The sequence below is a fragment of the Taeniopygia guttata genome, chromosome 21 (genome assembly GCF_048771995.1).
Source record: "Taeniopygia guttata chromosome 21, bTaeGut7.mat, whole genome shotgun sequence".
NCBI classification, from domain to species: domain Eukaryota; kingdom Metazoa; phylum Chordata; class Aves; order Passeriformes; family Estrildidae; genus Taeniopygia; species Taeniopygia guttata.
In genome coordinates this window covers 3,749,759-3,764,779 of record NC_133046.1, presented here as the reverse complement: position 1 = coordinate 3,764,779, position 15,021 = coordinate 3,749,759, and the positions used below count along the sequence as shown (strand labels likewise).

At 46.2% G+C, this 15,021-nt stretch overlaps 1 protein-coding gene across 10 annotated transcripts in view; it reads right to left on the bottom strand.

Moving 5' to 3' along the window:
• CAMTA1 (calmodulin binding transcription activator 1) overlaps positions 1-15,021 on the bottom strand; it is a 223,662-nt gene that overhangs the window by 109,618 nt on the left and 99,023 nt on the right. For all 10 annotated transcript variants that reach the window (XR_012051660.1, XM_030289466.4, XM_030289472.4 and 7 more), the window contains exon 5: positions 716-787. Coding sequence is in view for 9 of the 10 variants with exons in the window: in XM_030289466.4 (XP_030145326.1) it covers positions 716-787 (72 nt within the window). In the remaining variant the exon portion in view is untranslated. The remainder of the gene's footprint in view (positions 1-715; positions 788-15,021) is intronic.

Genomic DNA, 15,021 nt, shown 5'->3' with positions numbered 1-15,021 from the left:
AATGAAAGAAAACAAATTACTTCCACTTTGTATACCATGGTAACCAGTCAAGAATGTGAACAGCTCCACAAAGGTGGGGTCAGCAAACACCTCCCAGGCAAACTCCCACATGAGATCCTTTGCACAGCCCCACAGCCCCAGGGGAGCTGCCCAAACCCTGTGTAAATAAGAGGAAAATCTGGCTTGACTCCTCCTGGGATTTTGCTGTTCCCACAACAGCCAGAAGAAAAATCATTGAGTGACTTCAAATACTCCCTGGAAACTAAATATGCCACTGGAGGAAAGCAGATCCACTGCAGGGCCAGCTCCAAGGTTCACCCCAAATTCAAACACGGCCCCTGGGTTCTGCTCAAAGTCAAGCACAGCCCAGGGCTGCTATCTCTCCCACACCACAGGATGCCTGTGCAGCATTCACTTCTCTGGCTCTTGCCTTACCTCAGGATGGAACTACACAACCATAAACCTCCAGAAAGTCTCACTTGAGCCAACTCCATGTTTAGAGAACATATGAGCTGGCATCAGCTGCATATTGCTAGAGAAAATGTATAATCCCTCCAAACAGAAACATACAACTAAGAAGACCCAATTCCCTTTCAGACAAACACAATCCCCAGACAGTAAAACACAGGATGCTGACTCCCCGCCAGCAGCAGCTGAACGTGGCTGCAGCAGCTTGCCCAGGTGACCCCAGAGAGAGAACTCGTTGTCATCCTACCTGCAGAAGCCAGTAGCACCTTCTGTGAAACGTGGGGATGATGGAAGAATGGACATAGCAGCCATACAGGCACTGGGGACACAAAAAGAGAGAAAGCAGAGTCAGGTTAGTGGAAGAACCATCCCAAGAGCCGTGCTGGGGATGGGGCAGCAGCGTGACCCACAGATGGAGGACACTGTTCTGCCCTGGGTCTGGGGCTGGTGATACACAGCACAGCACTGTGGCACCCTGGTGTAAGCACTGTAAGCTTTGCTACAGGTCACAGAAGCCCATCCCAAACAGTCCCTGCCATTCTACCTCCATCCAAGGGTGGCCAGAGCCAACAGGGGCTCCCGTGGTGCTCATAAGGGCTGGTCTGGGGGCTGCCTTTGAATCTTTGCTCCATGGTATTTTTATTTTTTGGCAAATACAACACGTTCATCTCTTTTCCCATGGCTTATCTCCTGGGTATTTCAACTGAAAATGTTGTGTTTGTAAACTGAAAAAAATTGCTGTCAGATTATTTTAGACAGCAAAATGCCAAAATATCATTTGTTTCTTTTTTTTTTTCTTTTTTTTTTCTTTTTTTTTTTTTGTATTTTTAGCAGGTTTTTTAATGAATTCTGCTTCTCTGATTAACTGAAATCAGCAAGGCCGAGGAATTCTTTCTGCAGGAATAAAACCCCCACATTTCCAGTATGTTAGAACTTTTTTGGTTGGAAACCAAGCCCAGTGCCAAGCCAAACCCACAGAACTGGTTTTAATTGCAAATATCCCGAGCGCAGAGGGGTGCCCGTGCTGCTGGACATGAGCACTCAGTGAGCACATGGGAGGATGCAGCAGTCCCCCCTCCCCAGGATCACCACTCACAAGGTCAGCCTGAATTAAACAGGATTTAAGGACTGGCTGCTATCACCGAGTTATTTTTAAAACACAAATGACAAAGATTAATAATGTTTTTAAAATGTGTCAAGGGTACATTCTACACACTGAAATGCAGGGAGGAAAAAAGCCCTGCAGAAAATAATCCAAAGAAAAGCTTAACATTTAAATCCCTCCCGAGGGCTGGGGAACAGCTGCCCTGACAGTGACTCCTGCACACAGCACTGGGGGCTGCATGGAAAGGTTTGCAGTGTTCACTTCTGCTGACTCAGAGCTGGTCCCCCCACTCCAGAAAGCAGCTTGAGAGGTGCAGCATCTCCCTGCCCATCCTGCTGCCCTGTGAGGATGGGAAAGCTGGTCTGGAGCAGCTTTCACAGCAGCCAGGGACATCCACAGCACCTTGTGAGAGATGTATCAATCTATTCCAGCACCCTGACTTGCTTCCCACCCCAATTTGCTGTGGAGTCGATCGAAACTTTGCCCTGATTAAAACAAAACCCAGCACTGGGCTCTGTGCAGCTCACGGTGCACAGCAGGCAGGAGCGCTGCCCTCCCTCTCCAGAGCTGTCTCGCAGATCATTCTGGAGCTGTCAATAATGAATCACACAAAAGCCTCCCACCTTCATGAAACTGGTTCTCAACATTTCAGCAAACCATTAAAAAATTCCTAACAGCTCACAGAATTCAAAAAGCACACAGAACGCAGAAGGGATTTCTTAAATTTTCCTTTGCTTTTTTTTTTTTTTTTTTTTTTTTTAAATCCCATGGCAGCAGGACATGAGAATCTGAGTCTGGATGGATGTTTTGAGGCTGGATGTCCTAACCTGGGCAGCTGGGATGAAGGAGACCCACACACTGAGCAATCTCCTGGCCTTGAAGGGACAGCAGGGACTGTCCCCACAGGCACGGAGAGGTACCACAGCAGCAGAGAAACACTGCAGGGGTGACACAGACCCTGGGAGCCCAGCACGCCGAGTGCAGGCAAAATGAGTGATGACAGCAATAAAAACCACATTAATTTTTGCGTAAGGAAAAAGTTGAGGATATAAATAGAAACCTAGGAAATCTCTGTGTCATTGTTTTGGAGGATTTTCAAGATTAATGGGTTAAGCGCTGTGGGCGACACAAAATCTGCAGCTCAGCACATGGGGGTTGTGGGGAGGTGGGTGTAGGATATTCCTACACTTGGATATGCTGACCCCTGCCTTTGGTCCCGGGATGGCCCAGGGCTGCTGAGTTACCTCTCTGCAACTAATGAGGAGAGTGGAATTACCACCCTGCCTAGCCAGAGCAGACAGACAACCAGGGCAGAAGTAATACCTTTAGCTAAAGCAGTCTTTAAAATGAATTCTTGCTCAAAACAGGCAAAGGGGGTTTCATTAGCTGTGTTTTCTTTTATTTTTTTTTAATTATTTTTTAGTGGGAAGGTAAAAGCTGCAGAGGCCTGTGTGTCTGTGGAGATGTTAATGCCAGGCTGGGCACTCAGCCAATGCATTAAGTGAAATCGAATTCCAGAAACCAGCTTTAATCAGCAGATTTTTAAGGTTAGAACGACTCTCTCCTCTGCAAGGCTTGCCAAGGTTAATTCTGTCCTGAGCAGGCTGAATTAATGGGCTGGACAGAGGAGAACATTTTTTTTTTCATGATTCTCTTTTAAGTTTACAAAATCTCCAGGAGAAGAGAAAAGGCATTTCTGAGCAGTCTGAGGAGGAACACCCCCTCAGCAGCTCATTGACTGCTGTGTGGAGAACCCAGCAGTGGCTGGCATCAGCCTGGCCCCAGAGGAGCCCTGAGCAGCAGCAGCAGCAGCAGAGGGACACCCGGCTGTGGGAGCACTGTGCCCTGCTGCTGGCTGCCCATGGTCCCATCACCCGTCAGGGAGTGTGTCCCTGTCCCTGGAGATGCCCCTGAGTGTGTGTGGCCAAGGATGCCCTGAGCACACACCGTGTCCTGCCAGCGTGGGGGATCCCTCCCTGGGATGAGACCCCCACACTGCCCCAGGAACCAGCTAAGGCACCTTCTGAGCACCCCCACACTGCTGCTGGAGGGTCTGGCCCTGCCAGCTCTGCTGCAGCTCAGCCCTTCACAATTCCAGGGGTAATTAAAGAGGAAAGGCCTTCTCTGGGTAGCAGGGGAGAGCGTGCAATTACAGCTGCCCGCCCTGCCATTTGTATGCAGTGCACATTTGGCATTACCAAACTTCTGAAAACTGGAAGAAAGGGGGTGAGGAATATAAAATCAAATTATTAGTGGATTTTTTTTATCCTGAGCTCCTTAAAGTGATTGTGGCTTATTTAAAAATAATGCAATAACGCTGAGGTGTTCTTTCTTAACAAGCATACCTTGGGAATGGAAATAAGAAAGCAAGAGAATCAAAAATTCAAGATAGGGTTGGACAGGCTTTGAAATTCTTCTCCCTGGTGAGTTACACTAGTGGATATTTTAAAAACCCTAAAAACCGCCTAGATTTTGTTCAGATTTTCACACTGAATTCCCAATTCCCTTAATAAGAAGCTAAATCAATCTTTAGAGAACAAATCACGTAAGACCTATGGCTGTACATTATTAAAATATACTTGAGCAATTTTCTGGTGGTAAGGCTTCAGCTTTCAACATCCCAGCAGCCTCTGGACACCAGGAGCAGGATCTGTGCAGGTTACTGGTGGAATAGGACTGTGCCCTCTGCTCCTGGCTCCGTGGTGGGATTGGGCAACACATTCTCAGCCCAGCAGCTGATCAGCTCCCTGGTACATCCCCGTGCTGCTGGGATCTCCCTCTGTAATTACTGACCATTTCAGAGCTTCCTCACCAATTTCCATGAGGGAGCAGCACACTGCTGGCAGCAGCAGCTCTGCTGCCATGGATCAAACCTCCATGGAAAGCCAAGAGAGGCGCTGGCTTCATTCCTCTCATCATCCTGATGACAGGGTACAGGCCTCCTGAAGCAGTGGCTGTACCTGAGCCCAACCACGCTCTGCTCTCACCTTTGCCTGCTGTAACCAGCACACACTGCAAAGGAGCAGCAGCCGTGCAGCAGCACATATGGATTCACAGGCATGGAAGGGAAACTGGAAGAGCAGCCTGTGAGTGCTCAGATGAGTATCCTTCAATGCAGCAACCTGTCTTTTGGGGATGCAGTCAAAATGCAATGACAAACCCCACTCTCCCATCCCTATCATGGTATATAGAATTATTCTTTGATTTTGTCACAGACATCTCCATGATCTGTTCTTACAAGTACCACTGCTATCCCATTCTTTTCGATAACATTTCCATATCCCAGCAGAGACACCATCCAATCTTCCTGAAACCAATCCCTCTGAATTTCATACAATCACAACCAGAGGAATTTGTCAACTATTTGTAATGATACATTTGTTTTATGTGTAGGAGTGATTGTCCATCTGTGGTTTCTGTAACCAGCACCCAGAAAAATCTCAGCTGACCCTTTGAGAGGGCAGAGCCCAGCTAGAAAATTGAGGCAGCTGAAAACTGGGTTTCTTGACCACTGAATTAGCAACCAGTGGGGAAACACCTTAAATCTGTGTGTGTGTGTGTGTGTGTGTGTGTGTGTGTGACCTCTCTTCTCAAACAGACCTGAAGTGAGCACCTTCTGAGACTGGGGTATCTTGCAACAGATGATCCTTCCTGTTACAGTGTGCTTGGGCTATGCTTTTTCCCTTTCCAGGGACCCCTGTGACTGGGATCTGGTAAGTATGGTCCCCTCCTTCCTGCCCCAATAGGGTTGGCAGAGGGCCAGAGAGCCCTCCCTGTCCAGAGCCTAGATAAGGTCCTGTCCCTTCTTCTCTCTCTTTTACCCTTCATCTCATGGAATAAACAACTTGGACAACCACATCGGGGCATTGAAGCCTCTTTTGAATCTTTGCCCAACTCTTGACCCGCCTTCCATCAAGGCCCCGTGTATCTGGGCTAGCCTGGTGATTTGGGGGGCTGCGAGGGATAGGCACATCACCTTCCTTCAGGATGGGGATGCTGAAGCCACAGCCACATTCCAAACCCATTTAAAGCTCAGATGAGGCTCTTCCCTGTCAGCTGGTGGCTCCCACCATGGGTCAGGATGCAGAGAGAGAAGCCCAATGCTGCTGCTGCCCAGCCCGGGCAGGAACCACGGGGCTGGGACAACTCCACTAGCAGGGAGGCGGCAGGAGATGCTCAACATTCCCCCGTGCAGATTGGCCCCAGTTCAGCTTTTCAAAGCAGTAAACAGGGAGGGGAAACCACGCCTGAACCCTGGGGAATCCCCAGGGCCAGGAGGCTGCCGCCAGAGCTCTTGTTTTGACTTAAGGAATGTCATAATACAGGAATGCATCCAAAATTTCCCATTACTGCTGCAAATCAAAACCAAAACGCTGCTAACCGTGTTTTCTCACTCATCACCTTGGAGAAACAGAAATATTAGACAGGTTTGGATTTTCCTCTGACGTTCATAAATAGTAACTTTGATTCAGCAAAGCACAAAACCACGTGCTCAGATCTCTGAGACGTGCCGCTGGCAAGGTTCGCCTTTTACTTAAGGAATTGCTTACAGTTTGCCAGGTTGGGCAAGGAGTCCCTGGTACTGACAGCAGATCCCAAAAACATTCTTAACATTGCTAGGCAGCTGCAAAACTCAGAGAACCCGAGCCTTCACTTTTCAGCTGTGGCATCACAGCAGAGCGCTGTGCAGCCCTGGGCACTGCCTGCTGTGCAGGCACTCAGCCTGGTGCAGGCATTCTGGGTTTAATCCCAATGTCAGTTCTGTCCCTGACACATTTCAAACCCCCCCTCTGCCCTCGATGCCACTGGCAGCCATACCCAGGTATCAGTTCCAAGGCTTGAGCCCAGGGCTCTCCTGTGATGGATCAAGGGAAGAGAGGTTACACAGCCTATGCATTGCAGGGCCTCGTCACTTCTGGTGGCTTTTGTTAACAAATATTGTTCTGTTTCCCTTGCTACTGTTAGAAAGCAATTTTTGAAATGTTCAATATTTAATGAAATATTTAAATGTTTAATGGGTTCTTTTTCAAAGCCTGTTTTCCCTTTGTGGGGTTCTGAAGTCTCTGAAAGGATTGCAAGGTTTTAAGTTTCTCACTGTTAGAAATGAATCCTCTAATGACATTGGCTTAACGACAGAAATCAACCTACATGGGGACTGATGCTTCCACAGGCAGCAATACCCATTGCCCAGCCCACTGCAGGATCATTGGTATGCATCCCCACACCCCCACTGCAGTGCCTGCCTCTTCATAAATGCATATTTCTTTATTAATACAGGGATACTTTAATCTTAGCCTAATTTTACCTTTAGGGAAGCTCTATCCCGAGGCTGCCAGGAGCTTAGACCCTCCAGATGCAGTGGTGTGATTTGTATTCAAAGCAGCAGGTCTATCTGTCAACATGTTTGTCTCTCTTCTCTGCCAGCTCTTATTTATAATCCCATTCAGATTAATGAATGACAGTAGTTCTCATCACAAGAAATTTGATTAATCAATTTAAGTGCTTAATCACCCTGGCCTGGGTGAAAAGCATACTGGAGGGATGCTGCCTGGATAGGGGCAAAGTTGGGAGATGTAGGAGGAAAACATCATCACTTTCCCTCATGAGCAGCTTGATCCAGGAATGTGCACAGGATCCTTGACAGGATTATGAGCTTTCCAAGAGCTCAGAATTTTCTTAGGGCCAGCAGTCATGGCCAATTAGTAATGAAATATCCACCTCCTGATCTGACACAAAAGGCTTCCTACTACTCACCTCACTCCCTGCTAGTCATGTCACTCCAACTGAACCCAAAACCTGTCACTCATACAACCCCTGCAGGGTGCTGCTGATGAGGAAAACACACCTGGGCATCCTGCAGCATCCCACTCCCCCTTAGTCCTGCCCATCGCTTGCCTGGACCTCAAAGACTCTCACAGCCTGGCTGTGTCACTAGCTTGAATACTCCAGAATAATCTCCAGGGTTTTCTGGAGACCTGGGAGGTATTTCAGGTGAGGGGTAGGAGCAAGGCTGAGCAGAAATCACTGATTTGTAGGGCAGAGGCCACACAGTGTGAGCACTACCTATAGCTGCTCTTGCAGATACTGTGAATGACATGATAAACCCCAAAAAACCCTGTAACACAGCTCCAAGCAGGCTGTGCTCAACCAGGTATGCAGGATATGGGAATTCTCACTGGGAAGGATTCCCATATTTTACCTCCACTACCTAAACTCAAAGGGACTCACCTCGGAGGGAGGTGACCCGTTTGGAACTGGGTACAAACAGGGCAGCAGGAGCTCTGATGACACCTGTGGGCAAGGGATCACTGAGAGCAGATCTGGGTGATGAGAGCCAGGTTCCCGTACTTTCAGGTAAGGGAAGAGCATTCCCAACATCCCTGATGTGAGTGAGCAATTATTAGAGGGAAAATTGGCATGAGAGACTGCTCAGGCTCCACTCAGAACCACCACTCCAGTGTTGGTTCTAAACCAACACTGCCCAGGTGGTTCTCCAGAGGGATACAACAACCTACAGGACAGGCAATACCTCAATCCCCACACACCATCAACCCCTAGAGTCTCCTCAGCCCGTGGCACCCCACACCACCCTGTGCAAGAGCTTCCTGACTGTCACCACACGGTGAGAACTGTGAGCTGGAAAATCGTGGAGCGTATTAATGTCACACTGAAATATGACACAATACATAGAAGTATTTTATATTTATTCTCTTTTAGAAATGTTAGAAAGACAATATAATGAGAACACTGCAAACAAGTCAACCATTTTCCTCCTAATCTGGCAATAAAAATGTCAAAGAAATGCCTAAAATCCTAATAGGAGAACAAAAAAATAATGGGGTGGGCTATAACAGGGATTTAGCTGCAACTTTACTTGAAGGCTTTAATCATGTCTTCTACAACATCAATGGAAAATCAGATACAAAGCTGTATGAACCAGTAATGTCTGTGTAGGTTGCCTCAGCTGCTGGGGGACTGAGACTGAATGGATCAGGCAGAAGCTAATGAAGACAGGTTGGGGCCAAAATACTTTTATATCTGGGGAAACTTTGCACAAAAAAAAAAAGGATTACTGAGCTGGTGTTGGTGGAAACTTGACTAAGGTAGCAAAGGCTGTGACAAGAGCAGCGCCACATCTCCAGCCCAGCTGGCTCCAATAAGGCCATGATGGGCAGGCTGTGCCCAAGTGGGAAACCTGGTTATTATCTGTATAATTCTGGTTTTTGGGAAAGAAAAAAGCCCATCACAGCATGGGGGAACCAGAAAAAAATGTGACAGTGCCCTGGGGAAATGCAGGCTGAGATGGTATTTTACAGACACAGTAGAAACAAGCCACATCTGGAACAGTCCCAGGGCATGTAGGGCATGGGCAGATCGTGTGAGGGACGTTTGTCTGACATGTTCACTGTCTGTCTGACACAGGCAAATATGGACAAGTCTAACAGATCCAACTTGTAGGAAATATATAAATATCTATGAGTACTTTTGGGAGATATTAATTATACATGCAGTTTTATCTTGGATTAATTTTGTGCTGGAATGGACAAAAAGCTGGGATCTTTTTTTTGGCAACCTCCCTTGGGCAAAATCAGCCCTGGATCTATCTGCAGACATCCCACACTGCAAAGGGCTCAGGTTCTGGGTCCTCTTCTCTTTACTCCACTTGCTTACAATTACAAGCAGTAGATGCTGCAGGGAGTGACTGAATGACCAGCACATGTCCATGCCTGACTTCAGGCTCTTTGCAAAGGTGGCATGGTTCCACTGCAGCTCTGCACAGCCTGAGCAGAGAGCACAGGGCTGTGGAGTGGCTGAGTGCTCCACACAGGGAGCTGCCAGTGGAGGCTGATATGGGAAGCTTCCCTTCCCTCTTCAGGAAGCCACTTAAGGTTTTCAGTAGCTCCTGAATTCTGATAATTGAATCCGAGTGCATAGAAAACGCAGAAGGGACCTGACTTTCAAACCTCCTTTCAGAGAATCCCTTTATTAAAAAACATTTACACAACCTAAACCAAATTATTATGTATGCCAATACTAAATCTTCCCATTCTGATTTACAATCCTTACAGCCTCACTATTGCTCACAAGCAATGGCAGCAGCTATAGTAAGCAGGCATTTAAGAATGTCTTTCTAGACAAGCTGTTGTAGAAATACTAAGTTTATACAGCTTACAACCAACTTATCAATATTTCATTTCTGTCTCAAAAACCCAAATAGAAAAGCAGTAATTTCTCAAGATTAGGGCACCAAAATTTAATGAGGCTCACCAGCAGCAAACAGCTGAGTGTTCCTGATGTTCAATAAGCAGTGGAAAGGTCAACATTTTACTTGCATTAATTTTTTATCAGAGAAGGGAAAGCTCATTTTCATGACAGATAATGAACATTGGAAGAGGTCTTTTATGGCAAGATACACAAGATGGGGGTACTCTCCAAATGAACAGTGTCTGAACCTCAAAGTCCATCCTGGTGCCTACCTGAGGTGACATTATCACTGGGATTTACCTGAAGTGACATTATCACTGGGACTTTGCCTTCTGAAGAGCTCTTCAGGGCTATTTAACAGTTATGTCACTTAGACAGCTGGGGAAAGAAAATACAACTCTAAACACAAAAACAAATATCTCCCATATGCCCTGAGACATTTTGGAAGGTAGAAACAGAGATGGCAAGCTAAGAGCAAATTTTCTTCTTGTAAAATAATGGTGATTTCTATCACTGGCATTCAAAGTACAGCTGTCCAAAGAGGATCTGTCTGCTCCTGTGGCTCCCCAGCTGCAACCACAGTGCCCAGACACCTCTGTGAAGGTGCAGCCCCTTTGGATGTCACTGCCACTTCTCCTGCACACAAACTGACCCAAAGGGATTTACTTTTGCTGTAACTGACTTGTCATCAACATCTAATAACAGACCTGGGGGGTTTTGCTGATTAATTAGATGCAAGGCTTCACACAAATGAATCTTAATGGGATCTCACACATCGCCCTCCAACCTTTTGTACTCTTTAGCTAAGAAGCTGAAAATGCTCACAAAGGACACGAGTGGAACTGCAGGTTCTTTAGCAGGTCATGAGGGTTGAAAAGTCTCCCACAAATGCATCACTGGAGGTCACCCAGGAGTCAATGTGTGGAGAGTGAGGGTGGCAGCAGGGCAGTGCCTGGCTCCAGCTGCAGGATCCCACCATCCCACGGCCTCAGGTGGCAGTGAACAGAGAAGGAGACCTGGCAGTCACAGAGCATTGACAAATGAAAGTCAAGTGATTAGCTAGTACATTCAACAGTTTTGCTTCTAAAGTGCTTTCTGCGTATTTTCTCAATAAAAGCAAGACAGCGCTGATGAGCTATATGACAAAACAGAACGCTGAATCATTTTTAGTACATCGCCTCTTCTCATGTACAGGGAATCTTCTGTCTTCCCCATCACAGCCAATTAGAGCATTCACAACATTTCTTCAAGGCTGACAGTGATTAGAAAAGATCATGAGACTCGTGAGAGACAATTCCACGCTTTAAGTCATTAGGTCTGTTCTCTCCATCCTCCCAGTTTACGGGTGTTTTACTGGGAATGGCAGAGCAGCATTTTGCTCAACCCAAACAATTTTTTGCTTGACTACAAGTACGAAGTGCAGCTTTGCTGATGTCAACAAAAAAGATGGCTTTCCCTCAAAACAGCAGGGGTGTGTCTGGGGTGTGGAACAGCGGCTCTGAGCCTTGTTCCCTGCCCCTGTAGGAAACAGCATCCTGGAAATCCTCTGTCCTTCTGCAGAGAAGGACACAGCTGGCTCAGGAAAGAGAACTGCTGCAGAATGGTGCTGAGCAAGAACTGAAATGTCATTTGAACATAAAATTACTATTTCAGCTTTTTTCAAGACTGAAATGGTGAAATGCCATCCCTTGAAAGGAGTCCCGTCTTACAAAACCTGTACCCATACATGGAAACTTGAAACACTTTCTAAAATGTTCACTGGCTGAATCCAGCCCAAAAGGAGACCAGTGCTCTCTTGGGTAACTCACAGTGTCCAGAGGTTCACAGTGCTGACAAATCACAAGAAGATTCACAATGACATATGTCAATTTAAAGTGTTTGTTTCATTTTTGTACAGCATTTGAGGGAAAGGTGCAGACAGACGCTCATGTGCTTGTTTACTGCCAAGAGAAAATGCTTTGCTGAGACTAAGCACTGGCTGCAGCACAAAACTGAACAGCAAGATTTTCTGTTGTTACTGAAACTAAGTTCAAGATTCAAGGAAAAGCAGAAGAAAACAGAAAATTCTAGGCTGCTTGCTTCCCAACCTCCCACTGACACCACAAAACTGTCATTAGAAACGAGTCCCACGGGCAGGCTGAAATCTGTTCCCTCGGCCACACAATCCATAATCTCTATCCAATACGCTGCCTGTAGGTTTACAAATCACAAGGAATTTACCAAGTGGCTTTCAAAAGGAAAAGTGGACAATAAATCATCATCACACCGAAGCCACTCATGTAACACACAGGTTCATTCTCATGCCAAATTTCATAATTGGTAGCTGTAAAAAAAACACAAACCCTTCAAAACTTCCTTATCTCATCAGTCTTAAAAAAAAAAAAAAAAAGATACAGGATTAAGGATGAACATTAATTAAATTATTCACCGATTCCTTCTTCTCTAACTCCACGCTGAACCTGAAAGGATAGGAACTCAGCCCTCAGCAGAGCCAGGGCTGCACTTTGCCCCAAAGAGCTTTTGAAAACAACTGGTTTTACTTGCATTAAGCTCTGGGGTCTGAAGGACAGGGACAGTCCCTCTGGAACTCCTGCCACTGCTGTGCAGTGGCTGCAGCACCTCCTCAAACTTTTGATAAATCCGCCTCTGAAATGGCAATTAACACCTTTTGCAGGTCACTCCACAAGATTAATTTTCCAAGCACAGATTAATGAAAACGCAGACAGAAGTGTTTAGAAAATATTTTCCCTATTAATCTTCATCAGCAGCAGATTACCAGCAGGGCGGATAATGAAGACATCGGCTCGTTAAGGTGAGAGCAGGCAGGGAGAAGGACAGGGCTGTTCTCCCAGGCACCATAAGCAGCTCTGCCACCACCATGTCCCAGTACACTGCAAATTCCATAGAGAAACTACTCAATCAGTCCCAAAACTGGGTCCTACCCATGTGCTGAAGGGCAGCTCAGAGGAGGGAACTGCCCAAGAATCGCAATTGTCACAAACCCCACAGCCAACAGGTTCCAAGTTCCACAACAGGAGCACAGACAAACACATTTAAAAACTTTCAGTCTCTTCAAATTCACCAACAGCAAATGCTACTTCTTTACCCTTATGACTGGGAGGCTCCTTTTTGACAGAACTTTTCTCTGCCACACACAAATCTCAAAGATATGTTTAATTTAATAGGATAAAGAGTCTGAAACTAATACAAAGACAATCCTGCAGAGGAAACCTGCCCCTGAAAGGAGCCCATGGTCACTGCAGAGCTCATGGATGATGGCTCTGTAAAGAGGATTGTGTGGTCCTACCTTCCTGAAGGTGGACTTTTTGACTCCCAGAACCCCTGTATTTCCCCAAATTACCAGAGAATGTTTCATATTTCTTTCTCTAACAACTGTGTCTCGTGCAGTTCAGGCAAACAAGAGTTTCCCTCCTCATTTTAGTTTTGTTAAATTAACCCTCTCTTAAATTGAAAAATGCTACTCTGACCTTATTTTTCCAAGCTCATCAGCAGCGATGTTGCATTTTTGATGCAGTCTAGCTTAAAGCCTGGTTTGGGTTTAAAAAGAGCAAACGTGTCGGTTTAGGAACCTTGCCTGGGGTAAGGAAGCTCGCTCCTGCTGCCTCACTACAGAATCAATCAAACCCGCACTTAATGGAAGGACAGGAAGGCAGTGGGAGGAGAAGCTGAAACCACATCCCGTCCTTTGTCAGCAGCACAAAGCTGCGCGCTCCGGTACCCTTCAAAACTCCTTGCAGGCGGGTGGGAACCGCTGCTGAGGCGCTGCGGGTGCTTCCTCCCGCAGCTCGCTCATCCTCCTCCTCTGCACAGCCTTCGGACCGCCACCCAGACGTCATCTTAGCACAGGTGACCTTCAAACCTCTTCGGTGTTTAAATTCAGCGCGCACCCCTCACAAATTAGCCATTACCTGTTTAATATGAGGGATGCCACTTCGCCATGCCAGCGTCTGCTTTATAATACGAAAACGTCGTCGCTTTATGTCAAGGTTGGCTTGCAAGTTGGGTTTGTAATAAAAAGGTGTATCTCTAATGACATCAATGAAAAGAGAAGGATGGACTCAGGCTAAGCTGGTCTGACTGTGACTGTCAAGACACCAACTCACCTCTCCCTTGCAGAGCAGGGGAGGCCCAGTAAGTATAAAGTTTAATGCTACCCTGTTTAACGATATTTTCACTTCAACCGAACTGTAAAATTAACTGAGAACTAACATTAAAAAAAGACTTTTACTTTATGCTGATCATTAAGTAAGGAGGTTTCACACTTGAGATCTGTTATATTAAAAGGGGCTGAAATTGCTCGTATCAATTACTTTTTTCTAAGTGGACAGACTTCTTACGAAATACTGAAACTGTTTTGTGACTATAGAGGAGAAAGAAGTCAAATCCTGGGTGGGAAAGAATCTCTGGTCTGTGGCTGCTGCCTGTGCTGCATGTGGCAGCATTCACCTCCCCTGCCTGTGAGCTGCTACAGACTCCAGGCTTGGCACATGGCATGGTCCCATGTGACATTTGGTGGAGCAGAGGCCTTATTTTCTGCCACTGAAACAATCTTCTTCAGGTTCTACTACCTAAAGTAAATGAAGGTGCACTCCACAGGAGCCTGGTAACTTTGCTGTTTACCTTGTCAGTAAATACATCTACAAGTGCAGTTTAAAAAATGACAGACTAAGGAGCTCAGAGGAACCATCCTCAGCGTCATCCAGACACTGAATGAGTGAACCACACAACGAAGGAAAAAACTGGTAAAGCTGAAAAGCAGCAAGAGCATGAGCAAGTGGGAAGATGCACAGCCTGAAGTGAGTTCTGCACCAAAGTTCTGCTCCAACAAGCGAGAGTGAAACACAGCCCCCAAAAACTGATGCACTCCTCTAATGCTCTCACTCTGGCATCTCTGATACAGCTCGGTGCCACTACTCTGAGATATCCAATTAATTACAGACCAGCTGTAAAGCATTGTGCAAATGGAAATTCTATTAATATGTGATTATTAGTTCTACAAAAACATAATTATTAATTCCATTACTATACTGCCAACAGCACAAACCCAGTTTGAAATGTAAAACTCCTGTCAGGTAACTTTAAGGCACACAAAAAATGGTGCAAGGAAACAAAGTATTTGGAGGGTTCTCAGGCCACTAAAACTTTCCAAGCGCAATGCAACCCACCCAAAGACCTGTTCTTGCACAATGGCACAGGCAGCTTTAGGAAAGTGCTTTTTTCTA